Genomic DNA, 20,824 nt, shown 5'->3' with positions numbered 1-20,824 from the left:
CCATTTGTTTGCATCATCGAAGATCGTGCTCAATAAAACTACGGTTCAATTCTCAACCGTTATATAAACTAGGCCCTCAAGTTTTTTTTATGGATCGAGGCACTGGGACTAAAACAAAAAAACTCAGTTCTAACATGGGAACAATTCATAATAAAAAAACAACCCAAATGAAAATTAGAAAAATTATAGATAGATGTAAATCTCTATTCGTCTGGGATTATGATAACAACGAAAATTGTCCAAAATAAGAAAGAAAAAAACAAAAGTTGTCAAAACCAGTACAGTAGTTGAGGATCTACCAACGATCATAACTTCACTTCTTTGCCTTTTTCGATACCCTGCAATTGAAAGGAGGTTGGGTTCAATTCTATAAATCATCTATCTGATTAACTTTATATTACATAAATTGATAAACACTTACTGAGTAGCTTGAGAAGAAGCAACTGGGGCAGCAGGGGCTAGCTTTTCTCCAGGTCCCTAAAATGAAAAAACTATGTCAAGTTCTGACATGGAGTAAAGCTAATGTTGAAAGAACTCGGCAGATTTGCCTAAAAGAATGAATCGATGGGATACCTGGGCCAACCGCTCCTCTCTTCTGGCATGCTTTCTTTCCCTACTGGCCTTGTTCTTCGCTCTCTTTGCCTCAAATTGATCGGACAATGTCTTCTCTCTTGCCTTCTCAGCCTTTGATTTGTGGATGCTCTCCATAAGCACACGTTTGTTCTTGAAAACATTACCCTTCACCTTCATGTACATGTCATGGTACATGTGTTTGTCAATCTTCTTGGACTCCCTATACTTGCGAAGTAATCTCCTCAGGACACGCATCCTCCGCATCCACAGGATCTTAGTAGGCAATCTAGCCTCCCTCGTACCCTTACGCTTACCTAAATGAAACAAACATAATCAGTGCCAAAGTAGCCGTAATAGCACACCTCTTTAAAAGAAATTGCAATACCAATGCCGTACAAAAACTTCTTGCTCATTGCCTAAAAAATTAATGATGTGTAATTAGTAAAAATGAACACAAATTACATAACGAATCATTCCAGTTACTATTACAGAAACTAGAAGGCTTGGACACACTACAGAGATTTGTAATACTCTATTTACCTAAAAAGAAAGCTAAGCATTCTAATTCAATGCTAGTCTAAATTTAGAATGGGAACATCCATTTCATACCAGATGGTTGCATTTGACAAAACAAAAAATAGCAGCCAACCATAGATATGTCTAATAAAAAGCCAAGAAACAGAGCGTTCATCTTGACATCATTGCCCAGATCTTCGTACGTAGCTTCATGTGGCTCATCAAGCAAAACCTAATAATTAAATTTATTCTGCTTTTTTATCTAGCATTCATGTTTATATTAAATATTTGTGCCTAATTTATACTTCATACAAGTATGTGTATGTCTCTTTAAAGAAACCAGGATTCTTATCTTCAATTCCTCAACAATAGGATCCTTGGAATAAAAGCGACATCACTGTAAAAAGTGACCATATCTGCACGAATAGAGCGCCCAGTCTTCGCCATAAACAAATAGTAGAAATCAAAGAAAAATACCATATCCGGAGTGACGTCCCTTCCTCTTAGCCTCCTTCATTCGGCGAGCACGGGAACGAGAGTGAATCTTGGTTGGTTTCCTGATGATGAAACCATCTTTCACCAACTTCCTAACGTTCTGGCCTGCAATCAACACAAACAATCTATTCAACCAGCCATAAAAAAACAAATAAAAAAAACATACTGAAACAAAAGTTCTGCGCCAACTTTCGGCAAAAAAATAGTAAAAATGAGCAAAGGAAATGTCAAAGACCATATGTTGAACATTAAACAGTTTTACAAAACCAATAAAGTTTATAGGAAGGACCTTAACGAATCCTGTCCCAGTCAATCAGATCAAAAATTACAACCTAACTTGATAGCTTATGCATACTATCCAAATTAAACGACAAGCTCCCTACAGCATCCTCGACTATCATAAGCAAGACAATATACAACCAGATCAAATTACAAAACCTAACAAGTACCAAAGAAGAAAAGAATATAGAAAAATACACAGTTAATACATAGATAAAGGAAAAGAAACAAGAACGTACGAGAATTCGCCATGGAAATTTCATTGACTTCATTTGGATCCAACCAGACCTTGCCTCTACCACACTTGAGAACACTAGCGGCAAGCCGCTTCTGAAGCTTGAGCGAAACCATTTCTCAAAACCTCCGTCGTGCCGCTGCAATGCGAGAGAAACTCTCAATTGGTTCCTGCGCTATTTATATAGAAACAGTTTGCGGCTTTTGCCCTAGGGTTAGGGCTTTTGATCACCGGACATTTTGGGCTTCGTAACGGCCCAATAACTTCTTTGCGTATCTGAAATACAGTCATGGGCTTTTACCTTAATGGGCCTCCTGGATTGGGCCTTTTCGTTTCACGGTCTTTTTTCAAGTTGGAAAAAATTTATTAAATTACGAGCCTGGTAACCAAAAATATAATAAATTGTTGAACGTGTATGTTAAGTCGTTATATTCTACTGGTTGTTCCGAGATTTCAATAATAAATCCAGATAAAAAGATTCGAACTTCTAATCTTTAGATCTCAAAAGATCTCGTGCTTAGCTGAGTCAACTCTCGTGCTTAGCTGAGTCAACTAACCTCACGTTGACTTTACGAACAAAACCATGCCCAAATATCGAACAAAAAACTCCAAAAGAAAAGGAGTCAAGCCGATTAAGGGAAGATGCACTTTTTGTTCGAAAAGAGGTGTTAGATGATGAAAGTCCCACATCGGCTAATTTGGAATGATTATAGGTTTATAAGTGAGAAATACTAACTCCATTGGTATGAGGCCTTTTGGAGAAGCTCAAAACGAAGCCATGAGAGCTTATGCTCAAAGTGAACAATAGCATACTATTGTGGAGAATCGTGTTCATCTAACATGGTGTTGATTAAACCCTGAATATCCATAAATATAAAAATATACCATTTTTATGTTCACATGTGAGAATAATTAATGCATGTACAATTTTTAAATTGATTCACTCGTGATAGCTTAGATTAAACTTCTAAGATAGTTTAAGGTAGTTTAAGGAATCAAGACGGTTGGAGAAAACAAACCTCTAACCTCTCGATCACGACATACGGGGATCCATTAGAAATAAATAAATAATAATAATAATAAAACTCACTTGAAAATGTACATGAATGCTTAGTAAAAGAGCTGAACAAGTGTGGGTAAAATTGTAACTCTATCCTCCTCAATAGTATCTTTACAGAGTATAATGCCTTTACCTATTCACTCCTGTTTTGTATACACACCACCCTGAATCCCCATCCCAAACTATATATATAACTCAATTCACTACCAACTTTATTTGGTTTTTCACAACATAATGGGACTAACTACCAAAAATATTATGGATTTTTCGTTTCCTCGGGAACAAAACTTCTAATAAACTCGAATCTCCTTCATTTCTCAGGTGTATACTTACCTCGATGCTCTCACTTTTGGGGCGCCCTTAGTTGATCAGCACTCGAGAAATTTTTGGTTTTCCACTGTGTTCGGCCAGCTACACCCTGTCGACCATCCCAAGACACCCAAGATTGTGTCGACCTTTGTGCACGCATTCACCTGAGAATAATAGTTAGTTACGTTTTCAGGGTTCGGAAAAGAGATCGGCCATAAACAGACACGCGAGCGCGTGAGAGATACGAGAAGCCAAGGGAAAGCAGATAATATGAGTTTACCACACTTTCCAGGTTCCCTTCAACATGAAACAACATGACAGCCATTCCCCTTCCTCGATCCATCTCAGCCTGATCATTTCATTCATAACGAAAGCGTAACTTAGATAGGGAACGAGATAAGAACAAGGAGACGTTCAATCAAGCATGTTGGAACAATAATTGAACACTCACCACGCAGGAACAAATTGTGATGCCTGCTGCTGCCAATTCTGTTGTCACCTCGCCCATTATGCCTGAAATTATAGCTCTATCACATTAATTACCCAACAGAGAAATTTTTGTTCTAATTTTTCAACAAAAGCATTATTCCAAAAAAAAAAAAACAATTTATTTGGATGTCAATCAAGAACATTCTATTTATACCTCATGATGTAGTATATAGCTAAATGTGGCTTACTTACCTCTTCGATCTATGCAAATAACGCAAAGCCATTGAATAGAGTGCCCTTCAAGACTGTGCCAAGAGGTAATCTTGCTGGTTTGCCAACTATCCAAACCAGGCAAGACTTCCTTGTATAATGTCTGTATAATCCTGGCAACCCCATTCCCCATCGATAAGATATCTCCTTCAGCTTTCAACTTTACATTTACATAGTGGTTATGTTTGCCGTTCACTTTAGGAACAGAAACCTTGTTGTCTTTCGCCTGAAAGCTATCCATAATATTTTTCCGAGTGGATGAAATATCCACCATATCCAAAATTTTCTCCCAGAGAGCTTTTTTTTTAGTGGAGATAACTGGGGGTTCTTCTGTCTCGCTTTCCTCTTCGGAATCAGCAATGAAATCAGTAATGGTATCTGCAGTTATTTCAGCAGCTGATAGTGCCGCTTGTTCCCTTAAAAACTGCAAAAAGATTGTGATTGGCAAAAGAGAACAAAAACAAAAGCAACATATCCATATAGTATAATTCCCTACCACAGTTCATACCTTCATAATCTTGTGTCTAGCACTTCGTGTTTTTGCATGTTGCAACCATTGTTTATGCCGCTGGTAAGCTGATTTTCCAGAAAGTGCCTGCAAATAAAGAAGAAAAATGAAACTTCAAAATCCAGCCAAGGAAACATGTGCATCCTGAGTGTAAGTACGTGCTCGATGATGGCAACTGTCCATCAGAAGTTCAAAACTTAAATGGTGGAGTTGAAAACGGTGGGACTAGGTTTGGAAATGTCCACATGCGTATCTTACCAGGAGTGCACACACGCCAGACATACAGTAAACTAATGCAAGCTTGAAAACTAATTAAAAAATTCCAACTGCATCTGCAGACTCCATGAGTTCCAGAAAATGGAACAAAACACGACTTTCAAGTTAATTTCTCCGAACTCCTGAGCATTTTGCATTGCTACCTAGTCCTTTAGATTAGTTCCAAAGGATGCAAGTTTGGTGTTTCATTTCCTCCCTAATACACAATCTTTATTTACTTTAGTGAATATCCAGAAAACCACCAATTAGTTCAAAAATTCAGTACCTGACCTTGACTAAACTAATGACATGCCAAATCAATAACTAAAAGTAAAATATTCAAAAAAAACTGCCTGATTGATCAAACTCAACCAAATGTGGGGAGAAAACAGAGGGCAAAACATCCTATTTACAGATCATATCACAATTCTTGAGGCAGCATAATGCATGAGCATGACAGTACTAATATAACGATGCTCTTTTTTCTTTTTTTCAGGGCCAGTATGCGCATGCTATCATTCATAAACACAAGTTCAAAAATGTTCAACACTCTTCTATCATATGAGTTTTTGTAGAATAATTAGAAGATTACACAGTGATTGTGGACATGAGATGACCAACATCAGCTTTGAATGACAAGCACATACACGTCTGACGTCATACTCCAAACCCCAAAAATTAAATACAGTATATTTTGACATTGCAACTATGTGCTAACCATTTTTTTCGCAAGTTTTTCAAATGCTCTGGGAGAGATTAAATAATATTAAATTTTCTTCAGCAGCAATCCTATATGCAAGGACGGCAAATATCAGCATACTCTAGGCATAAACAGAAAGGCAAAAGTTGAAGGTAGCTGATTTATTAAGCACCGATCTTGTAAATATTTTTACTTCTATTTTTTATTTACTATTTATTTCTAGTGGATAGGAAATAAGAAACGTTTATTAGAAATAGTGTAATACAATACACGGGAGGGGCACCCCAAATGTTAAAAGAGATTGCAAGAGCCTCTAATTGTAATTAATGATGCTAATCAAAATTCCAACTTACATTATATGTGATTATCTCAACAACTTCTGCATTTGCAAGAACGTGCGTTGGGGAAACGATGTTACCATTCACCTGCCGAAGTCACACATGAAAAGTTAGCATCCAGCCTAATGAGAAACACAGGCATATTCCATCCATCCTAAGACATACATGTGGTGGAAGGGTAATGCTCCAGTCAATAGTAAAGACAATACCTTTGCAGCTACCATCTTGTTACCAATTTCAGTGTGTATCATGTATGCATAATCAATTATGGTAGCACCTTTAGGTAGGTTTTTAATCTGCAGGTATACAAAGACGGTTATAGTTAGAAACATGATAAGCATGGCATAGAAAAGGTTTTGATATTAGGCCTTTGTACCTCGCCCCTTGGTGTAAAAACAAAGACTCGACTGCCTAATAAATCTCTGGTTACTGTGTCCACGAATTCTCTTGAGCTCATGTTACCAACAAACTCCTCTTGCCATTCTCTTATAGCATTGAGCCAGCCAATCTGGAAGAAATCAAGGACTTCACCCATGAATTATCAAATCCAGACTAGTACCTCAAAAGGTTTATCTTAACACCATAAAAACTACTACAAGGAAAAGGTAAATAAATACCCTGAGTGCAATGTTTGCATCACTTAGACAGACAGCTTTCCCTCTTGAACTTCTAGAACTGGACATAGAATTCCTAACTGGACTAGTTACGAGCCCACCCCCACAATAATGAGCAGCAATGCCTCTCTCAGCTATTAGGTCCATCTCCTCAGTTCTGATCTGCCAAAATAACCATACCTTTATGAACTTCAAGATGCAACCACTAACTAAAAGTGATACATTAAGAAATCAAATTTTCATTTAAACTAAGAGTTAAGAAATGAGAAATAGTCTAAAAAGGAACCCCTAAATGCAAGTCAGATGTGAAAAACCAGTCAAGCCAACATGCTAAAACTAGAATATTTAAATACCTGAACTTCTAGCCGGAACATACTCTCATAAAGGAATGGGATTACAGTTGTGTGAAGACTTTGATAACCATTAGGTTTTGGGGTTGCTATATAATCTTTCATCTGTTACAGAGAGTGTGTCAATATTCACCAAAATACAATCGATTTTCTATAGAATTATAAGAGAAGAAGCCGCAATTTACTCACAGCTCTAGGAATAGGCGTCCATATTCCATGTACCAGCCCAAGAACATGGTAACAAATCTACATAGAGTATAATGATGCAAAAATCATGGTTACACTAGTCTTACAGTAATTACAGTATAGCCAACATCATTGAATTTAATAACAATAAAAAGAAACTACCTGCTGCGGGCTACATAATGGTCTAACACCAATGCATGGCTTTGGTTGTATGATAATGCGAAGCTAGATTGAAAAAACAGCATATATCATCAACAAGAAAATGTGAAACCTTCATCAAATGTTGTGTGAAATATTGGATATTAAAACAAACCTGTGCAATCTGGTTCACTTCACTTATTGAACTTTGAGACTTGAGAACAGATTTATAGATGCTGCAAAATGAATGCCGCTGTATTGCTTAAAACTCCACAAGAATTCTCAATTTCAAGTCAAGACATAGGATTGAACATTGCAAAGAGGTGAAGAAGATAAATTTCAAGCAGAAATTTAAATGCCTATTGTATCAATGGACTCAAGTATCATTGCAGCTCTAACAAAAGTTTTCATATCTATATACATAACCCAACTTTTGTTGTGAGTGCGTTGTTGAGTGAAGAAAGTGGAAACTGCAAAGAAGGCAATCAAAGCTATACCTGTAAGGCTCCTTACATACAGATCGAACTTCAGTTCTCAGAGTCATAAGGTCTAGGAACTGATCTTCCTGAATCTTCTTCGTCAAAATTTTCTTTGCCTACAAGTATATTAAATGTAAATCTCATAGATATAACGTATAAGGAGATTACATTTTAGAATTCATGACAAATAACTGTAACTTCCACAGTTGTGAGAGAGTTGGAAACAATTCCTACTTCTGGAAAATACAAAGAAACTAAACAAAATCATATATCCACATCAATCAAATTCCATGTAATCCCTTCATATGCTGACAGAACTTCGATTACCATATTTATCTTTGACTCTATGTGCTTGTGAGAAATTGGATAAGATAACAAAAATCAATCTTTCCCTTTTCAATTGAAATTTGTTCTTTCTTATTGAGTTCAATAATAAAAGACTCCCAGAGGTAAAGTACTCCATTTCTTCTTGCTTTCAATAGTATAAGAGTGTGAGATTCAAACCTTTTGACATTTTGATCAAAGTTATAATGTCTTAACATTTTGAAGTTTGTTCAAATTGGCATATTTCATTTTGATTTTCATTTCTTAAATCTGTGAAATCCCTTACTTTTTATTTTTTCCATACCTTCTTTGTACCTCTACTTCTATAATGTATCTTGCATTTAATTTAAATTGATTATCATTCTAATCTAACTATTAATAAACCAATTGTAATGTCACTCATTTTTATTCCAACTTCAAAATAGTTTCATCAAACAAAATATTAGAAATTTTTTTCTGATTCCATAATTTTTCGTCCAATAAATTGTCATCCACATCTTGTCTCATTTACACTCCCATTAACAATGGCATTTATATTTTTTTGAAACAAAATAAGGTTGAAATATCAGTTACTCAAAAAGTAATGTTTAGTTATTTACTTACTATAAACCGTCCATTTGTTTGCAAATGCATCTAAAAAGACAAGATACCTTTTGAAGTCACAAGAGAGATTAATGAAAAAGATAACAACATTACCTCTATCAATTCTTTCTCGTGTTCTTTAGAAAGGTCTGCAACTCTTCTTTTGACCTTGGAATAATCTTCAGGATTGGTATACATGAAAGAAAGGTTTTCTAGTTCTGACTGCAATCATCATCAATAATAAAACGGTGCTATGGTATAAGACTACTTTCAAAAGAAAGATGAATGCTTTATAGGATGAGAAAAAACAGTTAAAGGGTATGTTCTGCAGTGAAAAATCAGGTAGGAGAGACGAATGCCTCCTTTTTCTTTCTTTTTTTTCTTCTGTTTATCAAATCTACCAAAACATAAACAAACAAATAACGGAAAGAAATAATGGGTCATACCTTGATCTGGTACATACCCAGCAACTTAGCAAGAGGAGCAAAGACCTGCAATGTTTCCCTTGCAATGCTGGACTGGACATGAGGCAAAAGTGTCAAATCTAGCACCAAATACAAGGTCAACCACCATAAAATCTTAAAAGATAATATGCAACCTGCTTATGAGGGGGCATGTGCGAAAGAGTGCGCATGTTATGCAAGCGGTCTGCTAATTTGACAATGATAACACGGACCTGAAACAAAAGATCCCTACAGTTTTCATAAAGCTTCATGAATGAATGACAACATTGACATAGTATTTACAAAAATATCACCTCTTCTGTCATCGCTAGAAACATTTGTCGCAGATCTTCAGCTTTTACATCTTGGACTGAATTGCCTTCATTCTTGCATTTCAACTTACCCAGTTTAGACACCTAAATGGAAAAATGGTAAATGTCAATTAAGAAGGAAGTTGACCGTGGCATGCCAAGAGGGTAAAGACACCTACATCAATTGTAAGACCACAAAAAAATGAAATAACCTTAGTCTCTCCTTCAACAATGTGACGAACTGTAGCACCAAATTCCTCTTCAATCTTTTCAAAGGTTACAACATCTGTGTCTTCAACTGTGTCGTGCAGCAATCCAGCAGCAATAGTCTCCCAGTCTAATTCCTATCGTAAAAAATACTATTTTAATCAAGGACTGCAAACTAATGTTTTTTCCCCAGAAAAGGATAAAAGAAAGTTATAAAAAGCTTACAAGTTCCCCTAGAATTCGGGCAACCTCAACTGGATGAATAATGAAGGGTTCTCCACTACGTCTTTTCTGGCCATCATGAGCCTCAAAAGCAAGCTACCCAAGCAAAGGGTGGGAAACGTAGGGCTGATGCACCTTAGTAGTTGTACATTAAAAAAAATAATAAATTGTGCTAAATTTGGCAGGTATGGTGGCTCACCTTTAGAGCATTATGCACCAGTTCCAGTTCCTCGGGTGAGAGATAAGAGACAGTGGGCTTAAGGTCCTGAGGTTGGGGAGCAGAAAATTAGTAAAACGTAAGGCTAAAAAGGATATTCCATCTTAAAAGAGTAGAGTACAGAATCACCACACGCATCTGATAATATGTACCTCCCACAAACCTTCAGGAGAAACCTCGTCAGATGCATCTGAAGACAGGAATGAAGAGCAACAGAATTTCTTCCTTCTACAAATATCATGAAACGGGCTCGATTTAAGTAATCTTCCAAGATGTACGTGGTTGGTAACTTCATTGGAATACCATCCCCTAACATTGATGGATTCAAATCTCTGAAATGTACAAAAGAATTTACAACCATTGTTATATCTATAAAGGAATTGCTCAGAAAAAATCTCTATCAAGGCATGCAATGCAGGATCAGGGGCTGCAACATTAGTATGGTTGCAGAAAGATGCTAAAGTTTCTATTCGTTATTTAGATCGTCGTTTTCCAGTACTTTTATAAAGTAGGATTGGCAGTAATTAGTGTCAAACTAATTCACTGTCACTTGAAACTTTAAAAAGACTTGTTTTACTTCAAAGAATTGCGTAATTGGTATCTGGAGATTTGCAATGTTACCTTTTGGCATGATGGTAACCCCACCTTGGAAGAGGATTCAGGTGAGAAAAAAACTATACCAATACTTCAACAAAACAGCGGAAAGCAACTACGAACAGTTGCCAACCAAATATAAGACGTTCACCATTCTCTATTCAACCCATATCTTATAAAGCGCTAAAGAGAAATGTAAAATGGGAAAGGACAAGGGAACCAGACATGATAGCATTACAAGTGGGCGACATCCACAAATGTTCCGTGAGTGGATCAGATATAAATCTCAGTACCTAGTGATAGTGTTCCAAAATAGGAGAATCTAATTGACCACGAGATTAGTAATAATAATAATAATAAAGTTGCATAATATAATGAATGGAGTAACCTCCCCAAAGGTCAAATTTTGTATAATTGAAGTAATTTCAGTCCACTTACAGAATTTATTCTGCTTCTTTTTCCATTCTTTGAATACAAGATAGAGGAGCACTGAAGAGAATGAGTGGTGCTTGCAAGAAAACCCGTCAAGACCCTCGGAGCCTTCCATGCACACGAGAGAATACTGCAATCATACCGACCACTTCCATCGCCTTTCGAGAATTTACATATATTCACGCATTCTAAATAAACTACAAATTCAGAAAATCGCCCGTCACAATCAAAAATCTCTACAAGCCAATATACGCCAAATTCCCCAACTACAAATCTTTTTTCCAAGAACATCCACCCGAAAGAACCATACGAAAGACGTCAACAAAGTCTCCCAAAACAAACCACATATAGCTTCAAAATCTTTCAAACTCACCGACGCAAATCCTCAAATTCAATAATCCCTTGTCATTTCTGAAGCAAACAAACACAAAAGTAGAAATTCACAAGTCGTAATTGTACGATACCTGACATCGAAGGAGCGGATGCCATCTCTAGTCGAAGAGAGAAATCTCATTGAATCCAACTAGCATTAAATTGAACAGCCACACAAAAACACAACCAGCAAGCCGAGCGGAAAACAAACAAGTCAAAGTCGAAGCCACCGGCGAAATCTCATTAACAAGGAGAAATCACAACGATGATGAAGAAGAAGAAGAAGAAGAAGCTGATAAAGCTGTGAATCTTGTTCGCGCAGCAGTGATAGAGAATTGAGCAAAGGGGATTGAAGCCAAGAAGCCAAGAAGCCAAGAGATAATAGCGAGGGAAAATAGAGAGCGAACGAGCGAGAGAGAGAGATGTTGTGTTCAGCTAAGGCCACACAAATGCCGTTCGATAATGATTTTATTTCCTTTTATTGTTTTTTACTTCATTTTTTTTTTTCTTTTAATTAATTAATCTGCAAATTTTAGTTGGATTTTTAAGTTTCTTTTTAGTGGACAGTTCGTCAGCCGACGTGTAACCCCAGATCTGGCGCCCTTACACCCTTTACGACATGTCGCTGATCCCATTCCTTGCCTTTTTCCTTTTTTTTTCCATATATTTATTTTAAATATATACATACATTTAAATAAATTATAATTAGTAATTTTTTTGACTTTACAAATTTTAATAATATTAATCGTCTGAATGCTTTATGTCGTATGATTTGTAAATAGTATTTTACGAAAGTCTCCCCTATTTCAGCGGAGCCAACACGTAGCCTGGAGGACAACCACCAACTTCCTTTTCCTTGGCATAGCTGGTCCATCCTGGACTTGAACCGGATTGATTCTCTCAAAGAACTTCCTAAGCGCAGGAACATGACCCTCTCCCTCCCGTTCAGGCAAATTTCTTTCTTCTTTCTTTCTAAGCCTAAGAGCCGTTGAATGTTAGGAGGAACTCACGTTCAACTAACTCTTGATAAGGCCACCAAGAAAAATTTGGTCGATGAAGTATAAACATATCACATAAGACAACAACCTACCAAGCTTGGTCTTAACCTAATCGAGGTACGTGTCCCCCCTCCCTTCCTAATTCTCGCTGTCGGGAAAGGTACAATCTTGATAATATAATATCACAAGGGACCTGTCTCATTAGACGAGTGCACGATATATTGAACATAACACTACACTTGTGTTAACCATACTAAATATTTCAAAACAGTAAAAGTACGTGCATATTAGAATTATCTGATAGATTATTATAAAATTATTATTTATTTAATATGAAAGGGCACTTTTTTAATATCGCCATATTAAAATCTTTGGGAATTAAAATAACACCTTAATTAACGGATTAGGTGAACACTTGGACTTGGATTTCTATTAAATTACAATAAAGCTGTTATATATAATATATATACACAATGATCTCATGAATGGACGTGTAATTCAATTAGAACTTAAACTCTCCATCTATTTTAATTAAATATTTAAAGAGGAGGTTAGTAATGTAGTTGAATTATATTTATGTAATTATTTATGCGTGTATATATATATATATATAAAATTCATATAATATTTTTAACGTGTTTTTTTCTAAAATAATATTACAATATAATTAACTGGATCATTTTTTATTTACGGTAGAAAGTGCTATATATAGTCGTGAATTTAAACTTGTGTATTTTTTAATACATAGATAATGTAATAATAAGGACTAGAGATATCACGAGGGAGCCGAGGAAACCTTTCCCTTCCTTGTCTCTGTTGGATGATAAAAGTCCCAATCGACTAATTTAGGGAATGATCATGGGATTATAATCAAATAATACTCTCTCCATTGAAATGAGGCATTTTGGGAAGCCTAAAGCAAAGTCATAAGAGTTTATGCTCAAAGTGGATAATATCGATGTGAGTCGTGTTGATCTAACATGGTATTAGAGTCATGCCTTAAACTTAGTTGTGCTAATAGATTGGTAAATCCTCAAATGTCGAACGACTCCAAAAGAAAATGAGTCAACCCTCCTCGAAGGCATAGTAATCATGCCAATAGATTGGTAAATGGAAGAAAAGGAGTCAACCCTCCTGAAAGGCATAGTAAAAAATGAAAATGAAAGAAAAGGAGTCAACTCTCCTTAAAGGCATAGTAAAAAATGAATAACTCAGAATGTGGAGAGTCTGTCATCTAACAGTCTCCATCTCAGACTATATGAATTTTTCTCCAATTTTATATATTTTTTAAAAATAAAATATTTATTTCAAATAAAAATTTAGTGAATAATTTTATTTATGCAAAAACATCATAATAAAATGCAATAAAATATTGAAATAAAAAACTTAAAACAAAGATTAAATTAAACATAATCTAAATAATAGGATAATCAGATTGGATTGCTATGTCTGAATTATTACATCTTAAAAAAAAAAAAGTCGGATTTAGTCTCTGTTTCTTCCTTTTTCCCATAACTCATTTGGAGTTGGAGAGTGAATAATGTAGAAAAAAGCACCGCGAAATCGAGGACAGGTGCCAGTTTCTCTCCATTTCGCTCGTCCTTTTCGATCTAGAAACAGCAACACCGTCTTTTATTCAAACACGTTTCGTCCTTATTTAACACTTTATCTCGATCGTTCACCATTGTGTAAGCAGCTCCTCACTATACTCTTTCTAAGGATTTTGTTCTGTTTTTGGGATTTTGATGATTTCTTGTCGTCTGTCGGAGCTTTCTGTTTCTTGATTGATCGAGTTTTTTTTAAGCTTTTTCCATGGCGACTCAGAAGAAGTTCGCTCGTATTCCCAGCGTTAGGGAACGCGTGGAGGACACACTCTCCGCTCACCGGAACGAACTTGTGTCTCTCCTCTCCAGGTCTGCTGGTTTTTTTTTTTTTTTTTTAATCTGTTTGGATTTTTAGGCTAATGTTTGGAATCGTTTGAGGAAGAACACTCTGTGTTCATTGTGTGTGTGTGTGCGTGTGTGTCCTGTTTATCATTTTCCACCATTTTTGAGTTGATGCTAATTTACTGATGCTTTTGTGGTGGGCTTTGAAGGTATATTGATCAAGGAAAAGGGATTTTACAGCCCCATCATTTGATTGATGAACTCGAGAATATCATTGGAGATGATGACGGGAAACTGCATCTCTCCACTGGACCCTTTGGCGAGATTCTCAAATCTGCTCAGGTGAGGATTGCTACTAGAAGTTATTTTGAATTTGTACTTATGGGCTTGAATCTGCTCTGTTTTTTTAAGTTTTGGTTTCTTGAATCATAATCTACTGATGTAATTTGTTCAAGTTACGTTGTATTCCTATTCTAATTGAATAGAATGTTTGGTTTTATCATAGGAAGCTATTGTTCTGCCGCCATTTGTAGCTATTGCTGTTCGCCCCAGACCTGGTGTCTGGGAGTATGTCCGTGTCAATATCTATGAACTCAGCGTCGAGCAATTAAGCGTGTCCGAGTATCTTCACTTTAAAGAAGAGCTCGTGGAGGGACAGTAAGTGTTTTTTCTTACTTGAAATGTAGATGTTTTCGAGGGGTCATCGATATTTCCATTGTGCTTATTTTTTTATTGTATCTGCATACTAATGTCAGGGTCAATGGAAACTTTGTACTTGAGCTTGACTTTGAACCGTTCAATGCGAACTTCCCTCGCCCCATCCGATCCTCATCCATTGGTAATGGTGTTCAATTCCTTAATCGTCACCTGTCTTCGATTATGTTTCGCAACAGGGAGTCATTGGAGCCATTGCTCGACTTCCTTCGAGCCCATAAATACAAAGGAAGTGTAAGTGTTAATTACTTAAATTGATGTTTCCTTCTTTACAGGATCTAATACAACCAACTTTGATAATTTACTGGACACTATGTTAGAATTGATTCAATATACGTTGTGAATGTGTATGACTGCAATTTTCAAGTTCTTGTGATGAATGTATAGAATGAGAAATATGAAAAAGCTGCTGTGGTAAATTATGATTGAATGTGTTCTGATGATCGTCGTGTGTGCAGGGAATAATGCTGAATGATCGAATACAAAGCCTTTCCAACCTACAGTCCGCATTGTCAAAGGCCGAGGAGTACCTTTCTAAGTTGCTGCCCAGTACACCCAATTCTGACTTTGAATATGTGTAAGCATATTGCCCCGTCTCACGTGGGTACTTGATTTTTGTTATTACTAAGCAGCCTGATGATTGTTGGAATGTATTTATCATAATAATTGGGCCAGTAACTGATATTTGCTATTCTCCTTCACTATCTCATGCAGATTACAAGGAATGGGTTTTGATAGGGGTTGGGGTGATACTGCAGAACGAGTGTTAGAGATGATGCATCTTCTCTTGGATATCCTTCAGGCTCCTGATCCGTCTGTATTAGAAACATTTCTAGGGAGGATACCAATGGTGTTTAATGTTGTAATCTTGTCTCCTCATGGTTACTTTGGTCAGGCCAATGTCTTAGGTCTTCCAGACACGGGCGGCCAGGTACTCGAAATAAATCCTCTTTCAAGCCATTTTGTTCCTTGGTTTCTTCTGAATCAAATATAGGAGTACCTAGACCATCATCAGAAGATACTGAAAAATTTAACTATCTTTCCCTTTTCGTACTTCAAATTGCAGGTAGTTTATATTTTGGACCAGGTGCGTGCGCTGGAGAAGGAAATGATCACTAGAATTAAGAAGCAAGGGTTAGATGTAACTCCTAGAATTTTAATTGTAAGTGTGCTTCTTTCCCCAACTTCCATGAGTAAAACTTGGGTTTCCTTTTGATAAGTACTTGAGTTCTTTCCTTCTATTTATATCCAGACCTCTAATTCCTTGCCAGAGTTTTTCTGTAATCTAATCATGTTGTGGGTAATTGTCACAGGTTACCCGGTTAATACCGGATGCAAAGGGAACTACATGTAATCAGCATCTGGAAAAAGTCGGTGGAACCGAGCATTCACACATTTTGCGCGTTCCTTTTAGGTCAGAAAAAGGAATTCTACGTAAATGGATTTCAAGGTTTGATGTATGGCCTTATCTAGAGACCTTTGCTGAGGTAATGCGTGCAATTCTACATAAAGTCTCACAACACTTGCTGATTACACTATTATCTGATATCTGTTTATTTATACAAACCCAACTGCTTAGGTGAAACTGAAGCTATTTACATTACATCTGTCCGTGCTTCATTGTGTTAATTTTCAGTACAGTGCTTCCTTTGCACTCATTAGTGACACTCACATCAATTGAACCCATAATGTGAGATCACTCATCGGTTGGAGAGGAGAACGAAACATTCTTTATAAGGGTGTAGAAACCTCTCCCTAGTAGACGTGTTTTAAAACCATGAAGCTGATGGCGATACGCAACAAGCCAAAGTGGACAATATCTACTAACGGTGAGTTTGGGCTGTTACAAATGGTATCAGAGCCAGGCACCGGATAGTGTGCCAGCAAGTTCGTTGGGCCCCCAAGAGGGGTGGATTGTAAGATCCCACATCGGTTGGAGAGGGGAACGAAACATTCCTTATAAGAGTGTGGAAACCTCTCCCTGGTAAACGCGTTTTAAAATCATAAGGCTGACGACGATCCGTAACAGGCCAAAACAGACAATATCTGCTAGCGTTGAGTTTGGGCTGTTACACATAATCTATAGCGTAAATGGCTATTTGAATTTCAACTCCACTTCTTTCATTCTTTCCCCTGCCTTTACCTACTCACAAATCATCGAATATTTGCACAACTGATCTATTAGCTATTGTGTATGAGTCAGACTTCTGATGTACCATGTTATTTGGAATAGGATGCGGCAAGTGAAATCATAGCTGAGCTGCAGGGTATTCCAGATTTTATTATCGGAAACTACAGTGATGGAAATCTTGTTGCTTCCTTATTGGCATATAAAATGGGAGTTACTCAGGTAGCTTAGATTAGGAGAAGCTTTTGGTATTTCAACTGTTGTCTTCTGTTGACATTTGGTTTGCAATGTAATCGGTAGTGTACCATAGCTCATGCGTTGGAGAAGACAAAATATCCCGAGTCGGACACATACTGGAAAAACTTCGAGGAGAAATATCACTTCTCATGTCAGTTCACTGCTGATTTAATAGCCATGAATAATGCAGATTTTATCATCACCAGTACATACCAGGAGATTGCTGGAACGTATGTCTTCTTACTATTGTTATGTTGTTGGATTTTAAATGGGAACTGGTTGAAAGAATAGATGTGAGTGCCACTAATGAACTTCATTACAGAATTTGCTGAATCGATACCAACTTTACTTGCAGGAAGAACACGGTTGGTCAATATGAGAGCCACACTGCATTTACGCTTCCTGGGCTATACAGAGTTGTCCATGGGATTGATGTCTTTGACCCGAAGTTCAATATAGTCTCTCCTGGAGCAGACATGACCATTTATTTTCCCTACTCCGAGAAGCAGTCGAGGCTTACATCTTTACACGAATCACTGGAGAAGTTATTGTACGACCCAGAACAAAATGACGAACATGTGTAAGTCTCTTTTTAGCTCAACTCTTATGTCCTGGCCTTACATGTCAGAAATTTGGTGTACAAATCGCTTATGTAGGCTGGAAATTTGGTGTCAAATCACTCTTCATGTTAATTCTTCAAATTAAGGAGCCAATTCATATTATTCGGCAATGCTAATCTTTGCTTGGCACGTACGCAGTGGTGCAATAGACGACAGGTCAAAACCTTTAATCTTCACCATGGCAAGGTTGGACAAGGTGAAAAACATCACTGGATTAGTTGAGCTGTATGGCAAGAATGCCAAACTGAGGGAGCTAGCAAACCTTGTTGTGGTTGGTGGTTATGTTGATGTGAAGGATTCCAAAGACAGGGAAGAAATGGGAGAAATTGAGAAAATGCATAACCTTATGAAAAAGTACAACTTGCACGGTCAATTGCGTTGGATATCGGCTCAAACGAACCGAGCACGTAATGGCGAGTTATATCGCTATATTGCAGACACACGGGGTGTTTTTGTTCAGGTGGATGATTTATGGACTTCCCTGTTCTTTTTCTTTCTTCTTCTACCTTTTTGAAGTATTATCCCAATCTTTAAGATCTTCAATTTACAGCCAGCAATTTATGAAGCATTTGGACTTACTGTTGTGGAGGCCATGACTTGTGGGCTACCAACCTTTGCTACTTGCCATGGCGGCCCTGCTGAAATCATTGAACATGGCGTATCTGGATTTCACATTGACCCTTATCATCCAGACCAAGTCAGTACTCTTTTAGTAGATTTCTTTACGAAGTGCAAGGACAATCCGAGTCATTGGATTCAAATCTCCGAAGCGGGACTCCAAAGAATTTACGAAAGGTAATATATACACATTTGAAATTTACTTCTTACCCTGGATAATTCTCTCAACGTCTCGTCTTATAGGTATACATGGAAGATCTACTCGGAACGACTAATGACTCTGGCTGGAGTTTATAGTTTCTGGAAGTATGTTTCGAAACTCGAAAGGCGCGAGACGCGTCGATATCTAGAGATGTTCTACATTCTCAAGTTCCGTGATCTGGTGAGTATATTTTATTGTTCTAGTTAACCAAGTTACATACACATCCATGTTTTTTTCTTTGTTTTACCACTTTTGATCTGATAATTGGATGTACTTTTGGTTCTTTAGGCAAATTCTGTTCCTTTGGCAATCGATGATCATTGAGCTTCTTGTGGTTTAGGAACTGCTTTACTTGATCAAGGTTTTTGAGCCTTCGGTGGTATGATTGTGTAAAAATAAAGTTATGTTTGTATATATTTAAATGCAGAAGAGCCCATCTTGTGATGTTGTGATACTCGTTTTAGTCCTCGATCTCATGCTGTGATCTTGACTGCTCGGTAACATCTACGGGGAGTTGCCAAGCAGTTTTGTTTAGAATGTAATTATCTATTTAGTTCTTAAACTTAACAAATTTACGTATATAACGTATATAGACAAAATTAAAAATTATGGAAAGCATAAAATTTATATTTTAAAATTTTCAAAAATTGAGTTGTTTTTCTAAAGAAACAAATAGAAAATAATATTTATAAATTTAATTTTATGAAAATAAAAGGTGAAATAGTAATTCAAACTAATTTAATATAATAATATGATGCCATATTAGAATTACATTAACAGAATATGAAATAAGGTTAAGCAACATTAAAAAAATATTAAAATTAAAATGTATTTCTAGAAAAGTCTTTAATTATTGTTTTTTTCTTTTGGAATATACTAACTATATAAAAAGTAAAGAAAAAAATTTAGAAGCAATTGCAGGCTGTGGGGTTCGAACCCACGCGCACTTATGTGCAGAAGATCTTAAGTCTTCCCCCTTAACCTCTCGGGCAAACCTGCTGAATGTGCTAAAGTTAATTTCTCTAAATAAAAATAACAAATAATGCGCAAATTGTATTATTGGATTTGTCATTTATTTATTTGTAAACAAATGTGTACCTGCACGTATCCGCGAGAGAATTAAATATTTTTATAATAAATTTGGATTATTTAATAGTTCTTCGCCATCGATATTGAATTTTGACCAATTTTTTTGGGGTCAATTAATTAATTTATTCCCTTTTGAAATATAATTCTCAATTTTCATAAATATATAAACTCATACGGCAAAAAGAGTTTCCTTTAAGAAATATTAATATAAATTTTAATAAATGTTTTTTTAAATATTTATATTAAATTATACAAATAAATTGTAAAAAACAATTATAATTTTTAAAATCAGTAAAACGAAAAAGAAAAAGGTAACAGTAGCTCCATTATTATTTCAACATTTTAATATAAAAGAATTATAGGATATTATATATTAAGTCAATTATGAACCAATGAAAAGACGGCCAACAAGAAAATAAAGATAATAATATAAAAATGTCCAAAAAAAAAAAAGAAACAATAATTGAAATTATTTGATTTCAACACCTACATTATTAATCTCTACATCGTGTGAATGAGCATCGAGAATGTGAATCTATCGCTTTAAACCAATATAATATACGTGCCCATAACTATACTAGTGTATAAATTACAATGTAGTATGTGACGAACCAGGACTTATAACCAGATTAAATTACACAAAACATCTTTAAACTTAGCACATGTTTCAATCATGCCCATAAACTTTTACTTTGAATGTATTTTATCTCAAATGATGTTTATAAATGATGTCATGGAGTGATCGTTTCAAGAACACTGTCCCTTTTGGATGATGAAAGTTCCACATCGGCTAATTTAGGAAATGATCATGCGTTTATAAGTGAAAAATACTAACTCTATTGGTATGAAGCCTTTTGAAGAAGCCTAAGGCAAGCTCATAAGAGCTGGACAGTA

At 36.2% G+C, this 20,824-nt stretch overlaps 3 protein-coding genes and 1 non-coding gene across 6 annotated transcripts; 1 reads left to right on the top strand and 3 right to left on the bottom strand.

The window, feature by feature from the left end:
- Positions 1 to 151: 151 nt before the first annotated feature.
- Positions 152 to 2,265, bottom strand: LOC111789250 (60S ribosomal protein L19-1). The gene is made up of 5 exons (XM_023669966.1): positions 2,103 to 2,265; positions 1,567 to 1,689; positions 574 to 887; positions 422 to 477; positions 152 to 338 (listed from the first exon to the last, which is right to left on the bottom strand). Exons 1-5 carry the CDS (start codon positions 2,212 to 2,214, stop codon positions 314 to 316), a joined length of 630 nt encoding a protein of 209 aa, XP_023525734.1. The 5' UTR covers positions 2,215 to 2,265; the 3' UTR covers positions 152 to 313.
- A 910-nt stretch (positions 2,266 to 3,175) lies between these two features.
- LOC111788644 (putative GTP diphosphokinase RSH1, chloroplastic) lies at positions 3,176 to 11,822 on the bottom strand. Of its 3 annotated transcripts, none has more exons than XM_023669067.1 (24): positions 11,526 to 11,822; positions 11,073 to 11,263; positions 10,193 to 10,372; positions 10,023 to 10,088; positions 9,827 to 9,919; positions 9,607 to 9,738; positions 9,398 to 9,499; positions 9,239 to 9,316; positions 9,087 to 9,158; positions 8,755 to 8,862; positions 7,753 to 7,850; positions 7,431 to 7,491; positions 7,280 to 7,342; positions 7,121 to 7,177; positions 6,935 to 7,036; positions 6,585 to 6,743; positions 6,344 to 6,475; positions 6,177 to 6,263; positions 5,983 to 6,054; positions 4,675 to 4,761; positions 4,149 to 4,590; positions 3,919 to 3,980; positions 3,748 to 3,816; positions 3,176 to 3,631 (listed from the first exon to the last, which is right to left on the bottom strand). In XM_023669067.1, exons 1-24 carry the CDS (start codon positions 11,578 to 11,580, stop codon positions 3,527 to 3,529), a joined length of 2,673 nt encoding a protein of 890 aa, XP_023524835.1. In that variant the 5' UTR covers positions 11,581 to 11,822; the 3' UTR covers positions 3,176 to 3,526. The 3 variants fall into 3 exon arrangements, with proteins under 3 accessions (XP_023524835.1, XP_023524834.1, XP_023524833.1); XM_023669066.1 differs by having other exon boundaries at positions 11,073 to 11,196; positions 11,531 to 11,822; XM_023669065.1 differs by having other exon boundaries at positions 11,531 to 11,821.
- A 2,288-nt stretch (positions 11,823 to 14,110) lies between these two features.
- On the top strand, positions 14,111 to 19,403 carry LOC111788999 (sucrose synthase 2). The gene is made up of 15 exons (XM_023669609.1): positions 14,111 to 14,349; positions 14,532 to 14,664; positions 14,828 to 14,979; positions 15,078 to 15,270; positions 15,495 to 15,613; positions 15,751 to 15,967; positions 16,103 to 16,198; positions 16,350 to 16,523; positions 17,270 to 17,386; positions 17,465 to 17,631; positions 17,757 to 17,981; positions 18,160 to 18,481; positions 18,572 to 18,816; positions 18,883 to 19,021; positions 19,130 to 19,403. The coding sequence occupies exons 1-15, from the start codon at positions 14,249 to 14,251 to the stop codon at positions 19,163 to 19,165; spliced, it is 2,436 nt and encodes an 811-aa protein (XP_023525377.1). The 5' UTR covers positions 14,111 to 14,248; the 3' UTR covers positions 19,166 to 19,403.
- A 354-nt stretch (positions 19,404 to 19,757) lies between these two features.
- Positions 19,758 to 19,840, bottom strand: TRNAL-UAA. The gene has a single exon. It is a non-coding gene; the product is annotated as a tRNA-Leu (tRNA).
- Between the last annotated feature and the right edge of the window lie 984 nt (positions 19,841 to 20,824).

This window comes from Cucurbita pepo, chromosome LG02 (genome assembly GCF_002806865.2).
Source record: "Cucurbita pepo subsp. pepo cultivar mu-cu-16 chromosome LG02, ASM280686v2, whole genome shotgun sequence".
Classification (NCBI taxonomy): Eukaryota; Viridiplantae; Streptophyta; class Magnoliopsida; order Cucurbitales; family Cucurbitaceae; genus Cucurbita; species Cucurbita pepo.
This window is presented reverse-complemented; position numbering and strand designations above follow the sequence as displayed.